Source organism: Gambusia affinis, linkage group LG14, assembly GCF_019740435.1.
Source record: "Gambusia affinis linkage group LG14, SWU_Gaff_1.0, whole genome shotgun sequence".
Taxonomy (NCBI): domain Eukaryota; kingdom Metazoa; phylum Chordata; class Actinopteri; order Cyprinodontiformes; family Poeciliidae; genus Gambusia; species Gambusia affinis.
Genome location: NC_057881.1, coordinates 7,407,063 through 7,425,612, shown reverse-complemented (window position 1 = coordinate 7,425,612; position 18,550 = coordinate 7,407,063). Strand labels below are relative to the sequence as shown.

General features: G+C 37.5%; 3 protein-coding genes across 6 annotated transcripts in view; all 3 read right to left on the bottom strand.

The window, feature by feature from the left end:
* Nucleotides 1-1,679: 1,679 nt before the first annotated feature.
* On the bottom strand, nt 1,680-4,603 carry LOC122843902 (zymogen granule membrane protein 16-like). The gene is made up of 5 exons (XM_044139022.1): nt 4,420-4,603; nt 4,273-4,310; nt 4,121-4,173; nt 3,864-3,984; nt 1,680-2,450 (listed from the first exon to the last, which is right to left on the bottom strand). The coding sequence occupies exons 3-5, from the start codon at nt 4,170-4,172 to the stop codon at nt 2,132-2,134; spliced, it is 492 nt and encodes a 163-aa protein (XP_043994957.1). The 5' UTR covers nt 4,173; nt 4,273-4,310; nt 4,420-4,603; the 3' UTR covers nt 1,680-2,131.
* Nucleotides 4,604-5,828: 1,225 nt separating this feature from the next.
* LOC122843900 (zymogen granule membrane protein 16-like) lies at nt 5,829-12,705 on the bottom strand. 2 transcript variants are annotated; one of them, XM_044139020.1, is made up of 5 exons: nt 12,465-12,705; nt 6,940-7,083; nt 6,793-6,845; nt 6,529-6,652; nt 5,829-6,446 (listed from the first exon to the last, which is right to left on the bottom strand). In XM_044139020.1, exons 3-5 carry the CDS (start codon nt 6,842-6,844, stop codon nt 6,113-6,115), a joined length of 510 nt encoding a protein of 169 aa, XP_043994955.1. In that variant the 5' UTR covers nt 6,845; nt 6,940-7,083; nt 12,465-12,705; the 3' UTR covers nt 5,829-6,112. The 2 variants fall into 2 exon arrangements, with proteins under 2 accessions (XP_043994955.1, XP_043994956.1); XM_044139021.1 differs by lacking the exon at nt 12,465-12,705 and adding an exon at nt 10,138-10,390.
* A 1,113-nt stretch (nt 12,706-13,818) lies between these two features.
* Nucleotides 13,819-18,550, bottom strand: part of LOC122843843 (gastrula zinc finger protein XlCGF57.1-like) — a 697,541-nt gene continuing 692,809 nt past the window's right edge. For 2 of the 3 annotated variants that reach the window (XM_044138930.1, XM_044138929.1), the window contains exon 2: nt 13,819-15,706. In XM_044138930.1, coding sequence (XP_043994865.1) covers nt 14,103-15,706 — 1,604 coding nt within the window. In that variant the 3' untranslated portion in view covers nt 13,819-14,102. Of the gene's footprint in view, nt 15,707-17,014; nt 17,290-18,550 lie in introns of those variants that run through there. The other variant, XM_044138928.1, reaches the window with a different exon arrangement.

Below are 18,550 nucleotides of genomic sequence, written 5' to 3'. Positions count from 1 at the left end.
TTTTTGTTTCTTTTGTCTTATCATATTGATATTATTTAAATGCAAACGTTCCTTTAATTATTTTTTTTGGGGGGGTGGAAATTCTAGACTTGTCCAAGATCGGGGGTTCCGGTCCACTCTCTTAATGCAAAAGATTTTCTTTTCTTTAATGCGTAAAAATAAAGAAAATGTAGTGGATATTTGTTAAAAAATAATAAGTTCTATTTTTTTCAAAAAATAATTTTAACAGTTGAGGCTCTAAATGACTTTTATTTTGCTGAGCTGAGGGGAAAATTGGCTCTATGGGTTGTAAACGTTGCAAACCTCTAGACTATATTTTAGTGTTTTAAGTTTAATGCTGCTATTGGGAAACAGAAGAGACCAGACTCCTGGCCTTTTTATTATAAACAGTTTTTATAGTTTGTTGTGCATGTGCAAATTTGATCCTTTTAAAAGTGAATTTATTTGTTTGTTTTCTCACCTGTTCATGTTTTGTTCAGCTTTTATTCCACATCCAGTAGCTTTTGTTTATAATAAGGAAAAGTTTCTTGGTTTTTTTTAATGAAGCTTCCTTCTTGTAACAGAGTTTGGGTCCAGCATCACAGAGGATGAATCATTTGTTTGTTTTTATTGTTTTGGCATGTGATATGAAGGAAGTGGACACACTTTTATGGTGTTTATTTTTAACCTGCTGTGGCATGAGGACTGACTGGCAATCCCACTTTTTAATCTTTTGTATAATCTACACGTACTGCTTCTGGATTTTAAAAAAAGAAATTCATTACAGGAAAACATATGCCTTTTGTTTCCTTCACATGATGGCCTTACAATGTCATAAATAGACAATAAATACCATCCTTTGCAAAAATGAAGCTGGAATTTTAATTTCCACTTTTTCAATTGTCTTTCATCTTTCATAATGGAGCTAACGAAAATATTTTATTAGGATCTTATATGAATAAATGTTTTCATTTGCTGATTTTTGACTCATAACAGTTTTTAGCTAGCTGGAGTTGAGCTAGCATATGTGTTACTCCTCTCGAGTTAATAAAGGCTTAACGCAGTTCTTCGGTTTCAACAGCCATTTATTGTGGACACGTTTTACAAAGTCCCCAAAAATGCTGTCAGAACTAAAAAACAAAGGTAACACAAACCCAAATTAGTTCACAATAAATGGAGTATTTACATAAATAAAAGATACAAATAAACAAACCGGGCCTCATTAGCCGCATTGACTCCAGAGGAATAAACTTAATTTCAAGCGATCAGCTTCTTCAGCTTGAAGCCCATGTGGCTCTAAGTGCGTCAGACAATGTTTTCCCGGGCAACACATGGTCCGCGGAACGAAATAAAAGGTCCCCCCCCCACATTTGAATATACACTAACCTGCACCTAATGAGTATAAACACAAATTTACTGGAAACTACCACACATTTAAACTTAATGTTTTATATTAGTTAAAATGTAACTACTGCCACTTAAATTAAATAACAAAAAAACAACAAACCAGATGTAGTTGCCTTGACAGCAGCTACAATATGCTAATCTTTCTGCTTTCCTCTTCCATTTTTAGGGAAGGTTTTTCTTCTTTTGCCACAATAAGTTGTTGTTAAAGCTACAAAAAACAGCAAAAATACCCTGCAGAGTAAAATTATCTCCATGTTTGTTAGTTCATCTGTGTGTCTAAAAAAAAGGAAGCAGGCACAAATATGAAGCGATTAATTTTATTAATTTATTTTTGCTTTAATGCAAGAACACAAGAATGTTTATCTTTCAAAATGAAAAAAAACAAACAATATAACATACGCCCTTTACCAAATTAGACATGTTTTAGTAGAAGCATTTATCTTTATATTTAGGAAAAAAAGAAATAAAGTTGGGTATTTTATGAAATACCTTCATGTATATTTAGTTTGATACTTATTTTTTTTAAATCACAACTGCTTTAAAATGTTGAAAAGAAATCTATAAAAGAGAAACTTTTGTAAATAAACAGTACTAATCATTCTACTTTACCAGATCGTAATTTAAAAGTCAATTAAAGTGTTGATTTAAAAATAAGTGATACACAATCAGCTGTAAATTTGGGAAAAATGTAAATTGTTTAAGTGAACTCAGCAGCATTGCATCACTTTTTCTTCATCACTGCTCATTAATGATCAGTGAAGTCAGAGTCCGGGACGGCCCAGTGGGCCTGCAGGGCAGTGGGCAGCCCACTGACCCAGCCGCTCAGGAAGCGCAGCTCTGCGTCTTGGTGGGTCGGATACATGTTGAAGGAATGGCCTGACGGCTGGCCGACCTGCAGCGAGCGGCCTTTGTTGGTGACAAAGATGATCGACTGGATGTAGTGCGTGTATTTTCCAGAGATCTGGATGATTTTTTCATCATCGTACAGAATCATCTCGTTGGGTACGCCAGAAACGTAGCCGACAACCGGAGTCCAGCCGGAAAATTCATACTGGAGCTGAAAGCTGAGGGTGACAGGAGGAGTTTATTACATTTATGAAGATAATAACCTAAATATATGGTGCATAGTTTTTAAATTTCAACTTTCACAGTACATTCCTTAAAGCTGCAGTATGTATCTTTTATATAAAACACATTTTTTATGTGTTAGTTGTAACAGTTTGGTATGAGACAGAAAATCTATGAAAAAAAAATCAAGCTCTTCTGCCTTCTCCCAGTGCCAACTAGAAACAACCAATCAGAGCAAGAAGGCGGGTTTTAGCGCTGTCAATCATCCTCGTGTGTGTGTGCTGTTCTCCTCCCTTGATCTCTGCTACACTGCAGTGTCTTACAGAAAGCAGAGCCTGTCGCGAATGCTAAGGCTAGTTTCCTGGAACGGTAAGTTGTTTCTCCGCTGTTAGCGCATTTAGTAACAGGTACACGATTGTAACTGAGAGCGCAAAGACCCTCCTACTGGGTTTGATTGGTTGTTTTTGGTCGGGAGCAGTGAATGTATTCAGATGCTAATAGCAGCTCAAAGAGGAGGTGGAGCAAATCGATCTTTTACAGATTATCTGTCTTGTATTAATCTGTTTAAACATGGTGACAATTTTAACAAATATGTAAAAAAAAATAAAAAAAAATTTTTTTAAAGTTACGTACAGCATCTTTAAAACATCATGAATGCAGGGAGAGAAACTTTTGTAGCTTTGGTTTGTTTTTGAGAAATCATTGTTTTAAAGCTGCAGGAATTTTTTACATATTTGTTAAAATTGTTGTAACAGTTTAATAAGAGATGGATAATCTGTGAAAAGATTGATCTCCTCCACCTCTGCCCTGAACTGTTATTTAGCTATTATTATTACATTGTCCAGATTAAAAACAACCAATCACAGCCGGGAGGAGGGTCTTAGCGCTGTCAATCAACCTTGTGTTTGTGCTGCTCCATTTGTTAAAAGCAGAGAAACTTTTAAGCGTTCCAGAAACACCGTTTATCTGCCGTCATCGATGGCCATGCTAACTAGCCTTAGCATTCATCACAGGCTCCGCTAATAAACTTAAGCTGTAGCAAAGCAGAGAGCAGAGAACAAGCATGACTGACATCGCTAAGATCCTCCTCCTGGTTCTGGTTGTTTTGGACTGAGCTGTGTATTCCTGGGAGAAGGCAGAGGAACTCTATTTTTTCACAGATTATTTGTCTCATTTAGATAAACAAAAACATATTTTTTATAAACGTTCTGCACTCCAGATTTAACTGTTTCATTGTTTAACCAGTTAAATCTCCAGGTTATGAAGAAAGTTAAGAGTAAAATGATTTTGTTGTTTTCTTTATGGTTCTTAACAAGAAATCACATTCAAGTCAAAGCGCTAGAAAGTCAATGATTGACACAAAAATCCCAAATCATCCCAAAAAGCGACTTCTAATCTTGAACAATCACCCGTAGATGTAGTTGGAGGAGACCTCCCACACTCTCACGCCGGTGATGCTGCCGTCGCCCACCATGCTGTACGAGGAACCTCCTCCCCCTCCCACCGACTTCGAGATCGAATAGTGAGAGTCTGCAGGGAAAACAGCAAAAATATCAGCAAAAGTATAAACATCACAAGAAAACTGAGTGAATTCAATTCCACTCAGGTAGCATGAGCTGTTCTATAAACACATTTCTAAGCTGTTGAATGTTATCTGCTCACTTACCATCAGCCAGGGCACAGGCCGTCAGGAGAGCAAAGACAGCAATGAAACGCATTCTGGGAAATAAATTAATCCTGAATTAATCCTGATTCAGCAGGGATTTATTCAGTTTATATGAATATTAAAGTTACAGAGAAAACAGAAATACTTCTTACATTTCTGATCAGACGTTTGCAAGAGGAGCAAAGAAAACCTGATGAGGAAATATTTGTACTCGTTACCACAGCTGATTGTTTACCACATAAATCCAGCCATTAACTAACTGTAACAACAAACAAGATTTTAAAAAACGAGATACTCACAGCGTTTTGTTGTAAATGTTTCAAGATTTCAGAATCAGTGTCTGGCTCTTCCTTTCTTCTCCTCTCACATGCTAAGCAGCGCTAACAATGACTTTATGCCAGAATGGAAAGACTTCAAGCATATTTTCTTGGTAATTCCCTCTGATTACTTTCCGGATTCTCATTGGCAGATGGGAACTGTTTCAATCTGATCTCTTCCTGAAAATGCACACCTTTCAACACAAAGCATTGTCAGAAATAAATTGAAAGTATGCATGGCATGCATACTAACACAGTCACTCTTACTGGCAGTGTTACAAAAAACAAAAAAGAACTTCCAGATTAGATCTGTGGGATTAAGAGACGTAGTCTAATGTTTGCAGAGTCAACTTGAGCTTTTTTGGCTCTAGTGGCCTTTATTTGATAGTTAATTGACAGGAAAGTGGGTAATGAGAGAAAGGGGAAGACATGCGGCAAAGGTCGCCAGGCCGGGGATCGAACCTGCGACGGCCGCGTCGAGGACTAAGGCCTCCTTATGTAGGTTGTGCTTAACCCCTGCGCCACCACAGCACATCCCAGCACCTCAATCTTTAAACACAGTTTGTTGCAAGTCGACCAACCAGAAGAAACTAATGGGCTGAAGGTCATAACTGAAGGTCATTCCTTCATCCTCATCCCCAGATTCTGGAAGGAGTTGTTTTAATACCCTTCAAAAGAATATTGTAGTGCAAATATCTTATTGCACTTGAAATGATACAAAACTATCTTACATGTAACATGTGAGTAAGAAATAGGAGCTTGTTTTATGTCAATAATTTCTTAATATCGAGGGAAAAGTATTACCTCCACTGGCAGATAATTTCACTTATAACGTGGGAAAATATCTTACTAAAATTGGGTTTTGGTTGGTTTGACGTCTGTCATGGTGGAGCGGACAGGTTTCTGGAGAGCGTGACGTCATGCGTAAAGGGTCAATACAAATAAAATTGATTGATTTATAAGTGTTAGTGTGTTTGTTCTGTGACGGACTGGATCTGTCCACGTTTCTCAGAATAACTAAAAATCCACCAATATTTTCTTCCTTGGTAAAAAAATAAAATACGATGATCATTTACAAGCCAACAGTGGGATGAGATCTGGAGTATTTATTTATTTATTTTTAGTGTAAAAATATTTTACTATTTTTATTGTAATAACAATAATAAACATTTACTGTAAACACAAGCAAAAGCTAAACTGGGCAGTTTTTAAATGTAGGAAGAAATGTTTGTTTGGAAATCATATCTGTATTTGTAATTACTGGTATTCTATGTTGTTCCTTGTTTCCAGTAAAACAAAAGTTTAAACATATAAATTCTTTCATTTTCATTTCATTTTGAAGAAAACTATACCTTATTAAAATGAATTAATGATCAAATGAAAGCAAAAACCAATGAGAACGTTTTTTTTATTTCTGAATATTGTAATCGACTTTCTTGATAAACACTGATTTTAAGTTCACAACAAAACAGAATTTTAATGGCTATAACTTCAGAAAAACAAAAGCAAAAGTTGTAAATTAGTCTTTTCTTCATTACTGATTTGCAAATCGATAAAAAAAGCTAAAAAAAAAAAACTTACTAGATTTATAATTTAAACTTTACAATTTAATCAGGGTAGTAAAAGATCAGCAAATTAAACTGCAGGGTCCAACATCTTTCGTCTGCTCTCCATCTTAATGTCCAAAAGAGCTGTTGGTTGGGTTCAAGGACGGATCGACGATGGCCCAGTGGGATCCCAACGAGGTGAGGCCTCCGCTCACATGGCCGCTGATGAAGATCAGCTCGGCCTCGGGGTGATCCGGGTACATGTTGAAGGAAGTGCCAGAGGGCTGACCCATGTACAGGGAGCGGCCCCGGTTGGTTGTGAAGACGATGGACTGCAGATAGTAGGAATACTTCCCAGAAATCTGGGTGATGGCTTCACCGTCGTACAGCTCCAGTTCCTGGGATTCTCCGTACGTGTAGCCAACACCGGAGGACCAGACGTATCCGTACCGGAACTGGATGCTGGAGAAAAAGAGAAATAATGCGAATAACTTTTTTGTTGTAACTAAAAATAGTATATCCAAAACATGTCTTGCTAACTTACCCTCGGATGTAGCTATTGTAGTCTTCCCAAACTCTCACGGCGGTGATCCTTCCCTGACCGGTGATCGCATAGGAGGTCCCACCTCCCGACCCAACGGGTAGAGAGAATGAGTAATGTGGCCTGACTGGAAAGGGAAAAAACAAACATGTTACTAGTCAGATGCAAAATGTCTTTTAAAAATATAAAACATGCACTCCCAAGTCAAAAAAGTTATCAAATCATCTCTGAGATTGAAGTTTTCTCATGAGCAACTTGGAGACTTACGGTCAGCTGCAGCAAAGGCAACAAGCAGAGCAAAGACGGCAACAAAAAACATTCTGTATGAGACAAATAAAAGATTTACTATTTTACCCTAAGACTTTTCACATTGTAAATATAAACTAACAAAAAATAATAAAAAAAACATTTTACCTGACTGGTTGTCTTGCTCCTAAAATCTGAAGTTGTGCTTTACGTTGTCACAGAGCAATTATGTTGTGCGTGTTGTTTTCATATTCCTTCCTTTTGTATCACGGTTTGATTACTTCTAATGTTTTCATTGGCTGCTCAGCAAACCTTAAAAAAAATACATCAGGGAGGAGCCTGCAGTCAGGTGGTGGGTTGACAGATTACTGTCAAAACCAGCATGAATTTCTGGTTCTGAGTTTCAAATCTAGAAGACAAACATCATTATGTTTGCTATTATTATAAACTCTGCAAGTATAATGAATATAAAGAGTGTAGAGTTATGAATGAAAACAAAAAGTTTTGGTTGGTTTTTGGTCTATATCTATATGTTTCTAATTCAGCAGGTTAAATCACAGTAAACAGATTTTGTTTTGTTCTCACAAGGAAGTAAACATATTGGGACTTTATGACAGACACAATTGTATTTTTATCAGCATCAAGGAAGAAGTTTTCCTGTAAGTTTGTTGCTTTGCATCTGTGGCATGTTCTAGAACTGGAACTACAACCTTTGTGGGTTTATAACATATAAACTTGCTCCTTTAGTACTCTCAGCATCTTTCCTAAGGACGGTTATGCAAGACACGTTTCAGAAATCAGATCATCAAAAGGGGAATTCATTAATGTTGACAACAAAAAATAAAATCATGCATGCCTGGTAAATAAATAAACAAATAAAAACACAAAGCTGACGTTGCTTTCCGATTCCAGCTTCCGATTCGGGAAATGGGTTTTGGGAGACAAATGGCCTGGAGACAAAAAGCTGAGCTGGCAGGAGTAAAACATCAAAGCAAAGTTTTATAACCCAGAGAGACACAGGATCACAAACGACTGCATTTCAGAAGACAGGACAACTTCGCTGTATTAGAAACTTGTGACTCTGTGTTGGCAGCTGTGTTTCCGTCTGCCCTCCCGTCTCTCTAAGTAACTACTGATTTGTAACCCATGACAACGCCTCAATGGTAATAAATATGCATCGCGGAGTGAGGCTTCAGAAAGTAGCTGAGAGACAGACAGAGAGGCGTGTCTAGCTGCGCTTCTCCGTTCAACTTCGAGTGTAGTGGAAATTCAACTGTCTCTCTGTGTCCTTTTTAATGTCTAGAGAAAACGTTTAGGTTTTTAGACCCGTCAACTTCTATCATCATATTTGAGAATATCACTTTAGTCAAACTTTCCCGTCATATAAAAGCATAATACTGTTTCTGGTGCCTCTACAGTTTGTACACAATCAGTCCTTTGCAGATTAACTTTTGTTTTTCCATTTTTCGTCTATGTGTGGGGTGTCTGACACCTACCGTAAAGTCCTGTTACAACACAGGACTTGGTGTGAAAAATTGAACGAATTTTATTGGGGTTTTATTTTAATGATGAACACAAAACAACACATTTTAGTGAAGTGAAAGTGTTTTGGTTAATTCTTTCATCTGATGTTTCCAAAAAGCAAAGGTGATCTATTACAGCAGACACCAGAGATAACTTTAAATGCGTTTCTGTTACAGTTATAAAAAAATCATGTTTGCTATGTGAACATCTGTTTAAGGCTGAAGACCAACACTTGATAATCTAATGTAGAATCCTCTATTCTGTTCAAAACAAATTGGTCTTTTAGGGAAATTTGCAGCACTTTTTATGGATATTTTTATTAGCTCTACTTACTTAAAATGGCCTTTGTGTGCCATTACTCAGAAATAAACCCACCAGTTCAGACTTATAAAAACTGGTATGGTAGTAAAATTCCATCTGGTTCATGTCTTGTGATCCTCCTGCCCCCATAACCTCTCCCTCCACCACCAAAACAGACATTTGTACAGTTCAGCATAAAAAAATTAAATAAAACTCAGTACCTTCATCACAAAATGGTGTCCATGTAGCTTGTGTCCCACATTACTAGGGATGCAGACTATCCTTGCCCTGCAGTTCTTAAATTAAACATCAGGATCCTGCTGCCACTGGCAAATGGGCGTTCCTCCAATAGGACCAGTTACCCACTATCTATAACTGGCTGGTGGCTTATTTTTAAAGGCTATTGGTGCATAAAATAACTGCCCGCACTAATACCCTAACAGAAGGTCTCTGTTCTTTTGAAAGTTCAATTAGGATGTGTTCTTTTACCAATGAATTGTACAAGAACTGTGTATAAAACATAAATGAGGAGATAATTTGTACAAATCAGAGGAAGGTGTAGGACACCTTTGTTTGAGTATTGCATTCTGTATTTTTTCTTACTACAAGTGTGCATGAACTAAAAAAAGAGAGAGAAAAAAAAAGAAAACTTACAGCAAAAATCAGTTTAGTAACATGCTAGTAACTGACTAGTAACATGCTATTTATAATTATCTTCTGCTCATCCTGAAAACACAATTTTATAATATTTTATCAAGAGGAAGAAAGTGTGCACTGCCTTTTTCTGGGTTGCTGTTGTAAATACATCATCAGTTTTCCATACTGAATCAAATGAGGTGGTATTTGAGTTTTTGCTCATGCTATTTGATATTTTTTTGCATGACCTACAAAACATCTTTGGTATATCTTGTAAGTTTTAAGTCTAAGCTTAGATCACTTTTAGACAGTGTGATTAGTAGACCAGCTGTGGAAATTTTAAATTGTCTCCACCAGCCACAGTGACTGGTAGAGAAATTTCTTTGCTGGCCACTCAGACATTTCACCAGCCACTGTTTCTTTTCATTCTTTGAATTACAAACCCCACAAGTACAAGAAACATTATAGAAAATTTATGATTTATTCTTAACTCTATGAAAACCAATTTACTGACAATAAGTTTACCGTACAGATGTACATAAAATAATTTAACATAAAGCATGGATATCTTAACAGTGTTGTAGTGCAATATGTTAATTTGAAGTAATTACTAACATCAAACTTTAACTACACAACCCTAACATTCTTGCAATCATATGTTGAACAATTCTCCCCCACAGTATTTAGTAAAGATGTGTTTAGTCATTTTTAAATGGTATCAATAGTTGTTTTCTAACTGTTTTATTTGTTTTTTCTTACTTATTACATTTTCTATTGAAATTAACAATTATTGCTAAACATCTCATCATCATCATCATTATTGTGTTACTCCAGAGTTTTTTTAACTACCTGGAGCTTAGTGTTAGCATAAAACGTTTTTTTATGAACATTTTCACTTCTTCTTACCGGGCAGCAGCAAGCTAACCTGAACTCTTCCTCAATCAGGTCACGTCTCTCTCATCATCATCATCCTTCGACGATAATAAATGGCTAATTCCCTCTTCTTGTCCGCTACTAAATCTCCTCCAACGGTCAACGTTAGTGTGGTAATTAACATAACGGTTAGTTTGGCACATTTTTCTGAATGGGCTTATGCGCTTTTTTTGCATTTGTCGTAGTTTTTCTCACCCCGCCCCGTCTCGTATCCGCTCGGAGAAGGACTCCGGTTAGCAGCAACCGTTAGCTAAAATGGCGCTATTTATAACCTAGATGCGAGGGGCGGGCCAAGAAGAACTGAGGGATTCCATTGGATAAGCCCAATGTGTGTCAATAAAATCAACCAATGGGCTGTCGCGGTCGATAAAAATAAGATTTAATATAATTTTTGTGTTAAATTATGACAGCGCAGGCCCGCCAGATATGGACATTAATGCATCAGTCTGGATTCCAGACGGTCATTCTTCCCCTAGACAGAAGTTCAAACTGAATGCAGCTCTTTTTTTTTTCGTCAACCCACCACAGTGGCGGGTGAGTTGCTCCAATTTACACCCCTGGTATAGACTTCTAGACTTATATAGAAGTATAGTCCTAAACTAGATACAAAATGAGAAATGTTATGGTAAATTAATCTGCTGAAACCACCTGTTAAACTGTAGAAAACCTTTATGGTGAGATCCACAATATTTTACAAAAAACAAATAAAAACAAAGTTACCTTTAATTTTTACAATTATTATACAGCATAATTACATACTCTACAGTGAAACCAAAGAACAAAAACAGTTTTCAGGCCTAAGCATTTTATTTAACAGATTGAACGCTTTTTTACAAATAACTACAGTAAATGTGACTGACGTATTTCACTGTTACTGTGACGCTGCGGCCTCACTCCGCTCTCTAGTGTCTTTTTCTTCTGAAGCCTGCGGTGCAGGTGAGTTTTTTCGACAGAAGAACATAGTTATCGGGATTTGCTGTCGCTCTTTTTTCTTCTGGGCAAAAATATTTGCCAAAATTTGCCAAGCTGTATTACATATATTTAAATACCGTAACGTTATTGGCACACAAGAAGACGCGCAGAGACTGTTCAGCCAATCAGGACTCAGAGCACAATGCACTGTGAAAAATAAAAACTGCACAAAAAACTGCGAAGCAGCGAGGCCATGAAAGGTGAACCACGTTATAGCGAGGGTTCACTATATAGCTGTTGGGATAACCTCGGGGGTGCAATGGAGTGAAATTACAATTTAATACCATTGGGTTCTTGCACAAAGGTCAATCATAACAAATACAATGACGCATGTATGATTTTGAGACAAAGGTAAGCAAACAGAGAGGGATTAGTATTTGCCATTCAGGCACATCCACATGCTGCTGCCAGCCAGTGTTGAGAGAAGGATTCACCATCATGTTGTTGTACTTCATTAAACACAGGTTGAAATTTGCATGAACCACCAAGTAAAGGGAAGAAAAACAGTGGGAAAACAGGTGACTTCCTGTTGAAAGGGGCAGGGTTTTTGGCGATGTCACTAATTGATCATGTGAATGTGATGAGCTCTGGTCTGTGATGATACAAATGAAGTTTGATGCACCTGGGAGCTTATGTGTGGATGTTATCCCACCTTGATGTTTCATGGAGAATGATCAAATTTGAGGCTTAGCCACACCCACATGCTTTGATGTACATTTTTTGTTTATCTCCTGTCAAGATGTACATGTGTGCCGAATTTTATGATTGTCGGCCAAAGCATGGCTTGGGGCTAATTTTTAAAATGATTCTAGGGGGCAGTGTGGAGGAATTAGGCGACACCCACCAAATTTTGTACTGCATTCCCATCAGGGGTTGGACAAGCATTGATGACAGTGAGTTTGGTCCGGATCGGTCAAAACAAGTGGAATTTATAGCCAAATGTATGGCAGCAGCGTGACCTGTCACTTCGCTGCACCGCCATTGCCACGCCATGCACTGAAAACTCTTGGCACTTTAAGGCAAGTGAGACCAACTTGTTATCTGTCATCTGACAAAACATCACCTCGATTAAGTCAAGAGAGGGACCTTTCCAAGAAAAAACAGTCACTTCCTGTTCAGAGGGAGAGGGGTTTAGATCACGTCAGACTATGACAACAGGATTGTCAAGGATCATTCTTGCCAAGTTTGGTGCCAATTGACCTTTTTAAGTGAAAGTCAGAACGTTTTGTTTGCATTGACGAGTACGCCAAATTCGCCGCTCTGCCACGCCACCTGAACATATATGAAAACGAAATTGTTTTGATAACTTTTACAGCCCCACTCCTTACCTGCATCCTGGCCAAGAATGAAGCCAATAGGTCAAAATTCTTTGGAGGAGTTTGTTGAAGTTCGACGTGAAGTATAAGTGAAAAATCACAAATCTTTCACCTTTGGCCATGTGAGGGTTTTGCATAGACCAGCCGAAGAGACATAAAAGAATTTCAAAAAATATCCCAAAATAATAACTTGGGCCCAAAAACTGAGGTCAACATAAAGTATAACTCAAGTGGTAACAAAAGGAACTCGAGCACAAACTGACCTAACAACAAGACATGAGGGGAACTTAAATAGTGGCTCATCAGACCACTGCTAACACACAAGGGGGTAACTAAACACACAAGAACCTAACAAATACTAGTGAGAATCTTATTAAATCTGTAAATTAAATAAATATCAAATTTAAACTAACTTTCAAAAAGAAGAAACAATAAATAAATGGTCAAAATAAAATATAAAACAAATGTCCCCTTCCCCTGGTGAACAAATGGACCGGCCCGCTGAGGAAGTTTGACAGCCATGAATGGACCTCAGTCAGCAGGAGCTCATCTGCAATTTCCAGGGGCAGGTCCAAAGGAAACTAATAACTCAAAAGGAAGAAATTAATTGGTTGTCTTTAACAAAAAATACAAAGAACTGACAAATAAAGTTAACTAAATGTGTGCACATCAAATAGTTAACTAAAAAGTCAGACTAAAAAAATAATTTCAAAGATAAAGATAAATCTAAACTAAGCACTAATTATTAGGTAAATTAACATTAAGGAAGAACAGAAAACCATTACCGATTCTGTGGGGCAGCAGGGACAGCAGTCACAGGCCATGACCCAAAATGTCTACCTCCCCGTGTAATTTAGGAGGCATCTCTAAGAGACTTTTTTTTGCTATTGTCTGTGTGTGTGGTTCTCCAGGTGCATAGCATCACAGAGGAAGACTCTCTAGAGCAGGGGTCACCAACCTTTTTGAGACTGGGAGCTGCTTCACTGGTACAGAGTAACACAAAGGGCTACTTTATAATAAGAGTATATATATGTATATATATGATTACATGCTGCCTGAACATACAATGTTAGGGACTACTGACAATAGCTATCAGTAATAATTTACCATGGCAGCTATGGTTAATTGCTATGATGTGACCAGATGTTCGTAGTTCAGAGTTTTAAGTTTGATTCCCTTTTAGAGCTTTTCTGTGTGATTCTAAATTGCCCACAAATCACTGAGAGTATGAATTGTTACAGCTGTAACTGTACACACTGAGATTTTCCTTAATACCAAAAAAGAAAAGAAAATTATTGTATGTTTTATAATTCAACCCACTATATTAACAAAATTGTAGAGAGAAGAACATAGTACAATTTATCACCCAATTGTGTTATAATCCGTCATTTTATTGAATGGTTTATATAATAACAATACAGTTTATCATTATTTTTGCTACAGAATATGTCAGAAAAAAACAAAGCATCTCTCAAGAAAAATGTTTCACATCTCTAAGTATCCAAATGTCAAAATATAAATGATAACATTTAACAAATACAACAAATTCTCAGCTTTATAGACATGAAACCCCACCAGTCTTTAATTTTAGTTTTTAACCAAATCAATTATATAGTGAACCTCAACATAGGAAATGTATGGAAAATACGTCTACAGCTTTTCACCTGTGTGACGCCTCATGTGCCGAGTTAAATTAACTTTCTGACTAAAACTTTTTCCACAGTTCACACATGAAAACGGCTTTTCACCAGTGTGAATCATCATGTGCTGAGTTAATTCCCGTTTTTGACTAAAACTTTTTCCACAGTTCACACATGAAAACGGCTTTTCACCAGTGTGAATCATCATGTGCTGAGTTAAATGCTGTTTTTGACTAAAACTTTTTCCACAGTTCACACATGAAAACGGCTTTTCACCAGTGTGAATCATCATGTGCTGAGTTAAATTCAGTTTTCCACTAAAACTTTTTCCACAGGTCACACATGAAAATGGCTTTTCACCAGTGTGAATCATCATGTGCTGAGAGAAACTCTGTTTTTGACGAAAACTTTTTCCACAGTTCACACATGAAAACGGCTTTTCACCAGTGTGAATCATCATGTGCTGAGAGAAACTCTGTTTTTGACTAAAACTTTTTCCACAGTTCACACATGAAAACGGCTTTTCACCAGTGTGAATCATCATGTGCCGAGTTAAATGCTGTTTTTGACTAAAACTTTTTCCACAGGTCACACATGAAAACGGCTTTTCACCAGTGTGAATCATCATGTGCTGAGTTAATTCCCGTTTTTGACTAAAACTTTTTCCACAGGTCACACATGAAAACGGCTTTTCACCAGTGTGAATCATCATGTGCTGAGTTAAATTCCGTTTTTGACTAAAACTTTTTCCACAGGTCACACATGAAAACGGCTTTTCACCAGTGTGAATCATCATGTGCCGAGAGAAACTCTGTTTTTGACGAAAACTTTTTCCACAGTTCACACATGAAAACGGCTTTTCACCAGTGTGAATCATCATGTGCTGAGAGAAATTCTGTTTTCGTCTAAAACTTTTTCCACAGTTCACACATGAAAACGGCTTTTCACCAGTGTGAACCCTCATGTGCCGAGAGAAACTCTGTTTTTGACGAAAACTTTTTCCACAGTTCACACATGAAAACGGCTTTTCACCAGTGTGAATCATCATGTGCTGAGTTAAATCCTGTTTTTGACTAAAACTTTTTCCACAGTTCACACATGAAAACGGCTTTTCACCAGTGTGAATCATCATGTGCTGAGTTAAATGCTGTTTTTGACTAAAACTTTTTCCACAGTTCACACATGAAAACGGCTTTTCACCAGTATGAGTTCTCATGTGAGCATCAAAAACAGATTTGAAAGCAAAACGCTTTTTACAGATGACACATGAGAAAGGTTTTCTTCTTTCCTGATTTTGGTTCTCAGCTTCAGCAGATTCCTGGAAGATTTCTTGGTTCCTGTTTGGTTCTGATTCAGTGTGGTCTGTTTGCTCGTCAACAGGAACCATCATGCAGGTATCAGTCTCCTGTTTTAATTCAATCTGTTCTTCACCCTGACTGCAGTAAACTTCTTTCTCTTCCACTTTTATCTGCTGGTGTTCTAGATCCTCCTGCTCTAATTTTATCTGCTGATCTTCTGGCTCTTCCTTTTCTTGTTTCACCTGCAGAGGTTCTAACTCCTCCTGGTCCAGAGTGGATCTCCTCTCCTGGTCATAAACGTTACATTGCAGGCAATCTGGACAAGAAAACAGAGAAAAAGAGTAATTGTTGACTTTATTAAAGTAAATGGGAGAAATCGTTCGTTGTTTACGACAGAAATTAATAAAAGGAAAAAATCCACACCTAAAAATTCAAGATCGCAGACAGAGAGACAAATCAGTCGACAAATCCAGCTGACAATTGGAGAATTCTCAAATGAATGGATATTAAATTTTTTTTATTTATTATAAAATTATAGTTGCCATTGTTATTAATATTTACGAGTACATTTTATTATTTAAAGATATTACTTAATTCGGAGCTATCATTTAATTCTGTTACTTTTATTTTTATTACAATTGGTTTTTAGCTCACTTTATATTTTTGGGGTTTATTTACAGAGTTTATTTGTAGGTTAAAATTTTTATTTTTTGCTGCTTTGTTTTCATTATTTACTTTTCTAAGTTAGACAGGAAGAACTGTGGGTCCATTTTCTGTAAGTATAGGGACTGGTATAGGACCAGTATGCACTGGGTTGGGCCTGTGGGTTTTGACCAGAGCAGGAGAGGAAACAATGAAAAGTAGTGATGGTGAGATGAAGCTTCATGAAGCCCTGAGGAACTCCATCCAATCATTGGACTCATGAGCCGATGCACCGCGGTGCTTCATTTGCTCTACTGTGACATCTAGTGGACAATAAATGTAAAATAGGCAACGTGAAAACAACGTGAAGCCTTACAATGAATAAACAAGTAAAAAATGTTTCTGATTCTGATACATAAATTCTGATTAATCTGGTTGTATGAAACAATGGCTGGATCAAAACGAAAACTAGAAACAAACAGAAAAGAGAATTTTGATTGGCTTGTTACTCACTATGTCACTATGGACAACAATTTATTACTAAAAATTAAAAACTTTAACTGTATTCGGGTTTAGGTGAGTTCTCTGTTTTACTCGCTTCATAAAAATCCTCCTGGATTATTCAACACATCACTAATGAAAAGTTTGATCTTTGTTATTTGCTTGTCAAACGGGAAAAAATAAACTACAATTGTTCCTTTATGCTGCTTTCTTTACTAACCTTGCGCTGCATTGTTCACATTTCTCCTGTTTTCAAAAGTAAGTTTGATAAGTTAAAGGAGGAAGAGCCTTAAAAAAGTTATTGGCTCCATTTTCTCTCTACATAAATAAGCCATTCTAACAGCGTAATTGTGATCTCTGCGGTCATTTACCTGGTAACAAAACATTTATACGGGAAAAGAACATTTACTAAAATGATCCTCATACAGAAAGGTGCAGATATTTAGACATTAACCTTCATCCAAACGCTGCTGTTTCCTACCTATTCGATGTAAAATTATCTGGGGCCTCCGGGAGAAATCCAGCAGTCTGCGATGATCATCCATCTCTTCCTCCGACTTGACGATGATTTCTTTAAACTCTGTAAATGTTTCTTCAGCAGCAGTTAACTGATCGTTGATAAACTCGTTTAAGCCGGACTGAAGATATTTTTAGAGAAACACTCAAAGATTCAACAAAACAGACCACGAGCCGTCCTCTTTGTCTTCTTCTGCTTCTTCTTCTTCAGGGTTTTATGACTGTCGGCTTTCATTTCATTGCATTACCGCCACCTTGTGGCTGATACGATCATCACATCTAAAGATTTCTCATACAGCGCCAGTTCTCTTTGAAAAACGTAAAATCTTTTTACGTTAAAAAGTACAGTCTATGTACAGTCCATGTACATAGACTGTACATTGTCTGTGGGTCCATTTTCTGTAAGTATAGGGACTGGTATAGGACCAGTATGCACTGGGTTGGGCCTGTGGGTTTTGACCAGAGCAGGAGATGAAACAATGAAAAGTAGCGATGGTGAGATGAAACTTCATGAAGCCCTGAGGAACTCCATCCAATCATTAGACTCATGAGCCGATGCACCACGGTGCTTCATTTGCTCTACTGTGACATCTAGTGGACAATAAATGTAAAATAGGCAACGTGAAAACAACATGAAGCCTTACAATGAATAAACAAGTAAAAAATGATTGTGATTCTGATACATAAATTCGGATTACCGTATTTTCCGCACTATAGGGCGCACCCAAAAACCTTCAATTTTCTCAAAAGACGACAGTGCGCCTTATAATCCGGTGCACCTTGTATATGGACCAATATTGAGCCACAGCAGGTCTCACAACTACGGTAAGCAGCCGCCAACTTCATTTTACCCCATAGAGGAAGAAGACCTCCAGCCGCTAGATATCGGTGTCACAGGGCCTCCAAAGCTAGACTGGGAACTGCGTGGGAACAGTGGATGACAGAAGGCGAACACACGTTCACCAAGATGGGGAGACAGCGCCGGATGACATGCGCCACTATCTGCCAGTGGATCGTAAATGCCTGGTCTGATATGTCATTCTCTGCTGTGGTCCAAGCTTTCAGGAAGGCAGGAATTGTCACTGAACTGCTAGACAACAGCAGCGACACTGACTCCATAAATGACGACTTTGACGAGACGGAGCCGGGCATGTTGGATGCCGTATTTGCCCAACTGTTTAATTTGGACACTGAAGAAGAAGAATTCGAGGGATTCGTGGACGAGGAATAAATTAATAAAGTGAGTTTTACATGTTTAATTTGTGTGTTTACAGCTGAACATGGTTGGTCATATTGTGAATATGGACATTAATGTTTGAACAACGTTGAGTTATTGATATATTGTTATTGCTTTGCACTATTTAGAGTGTTACTATATTGTGATTGCACTAACGTTTGATTTACCGTAACAGTATCAGACTGTTTTTTAAGTGTTTATTGAATCAAGGAAAAGTTCCCCTCCACTATGTGATATAAATGTCGCACTACATGTTACCACAGC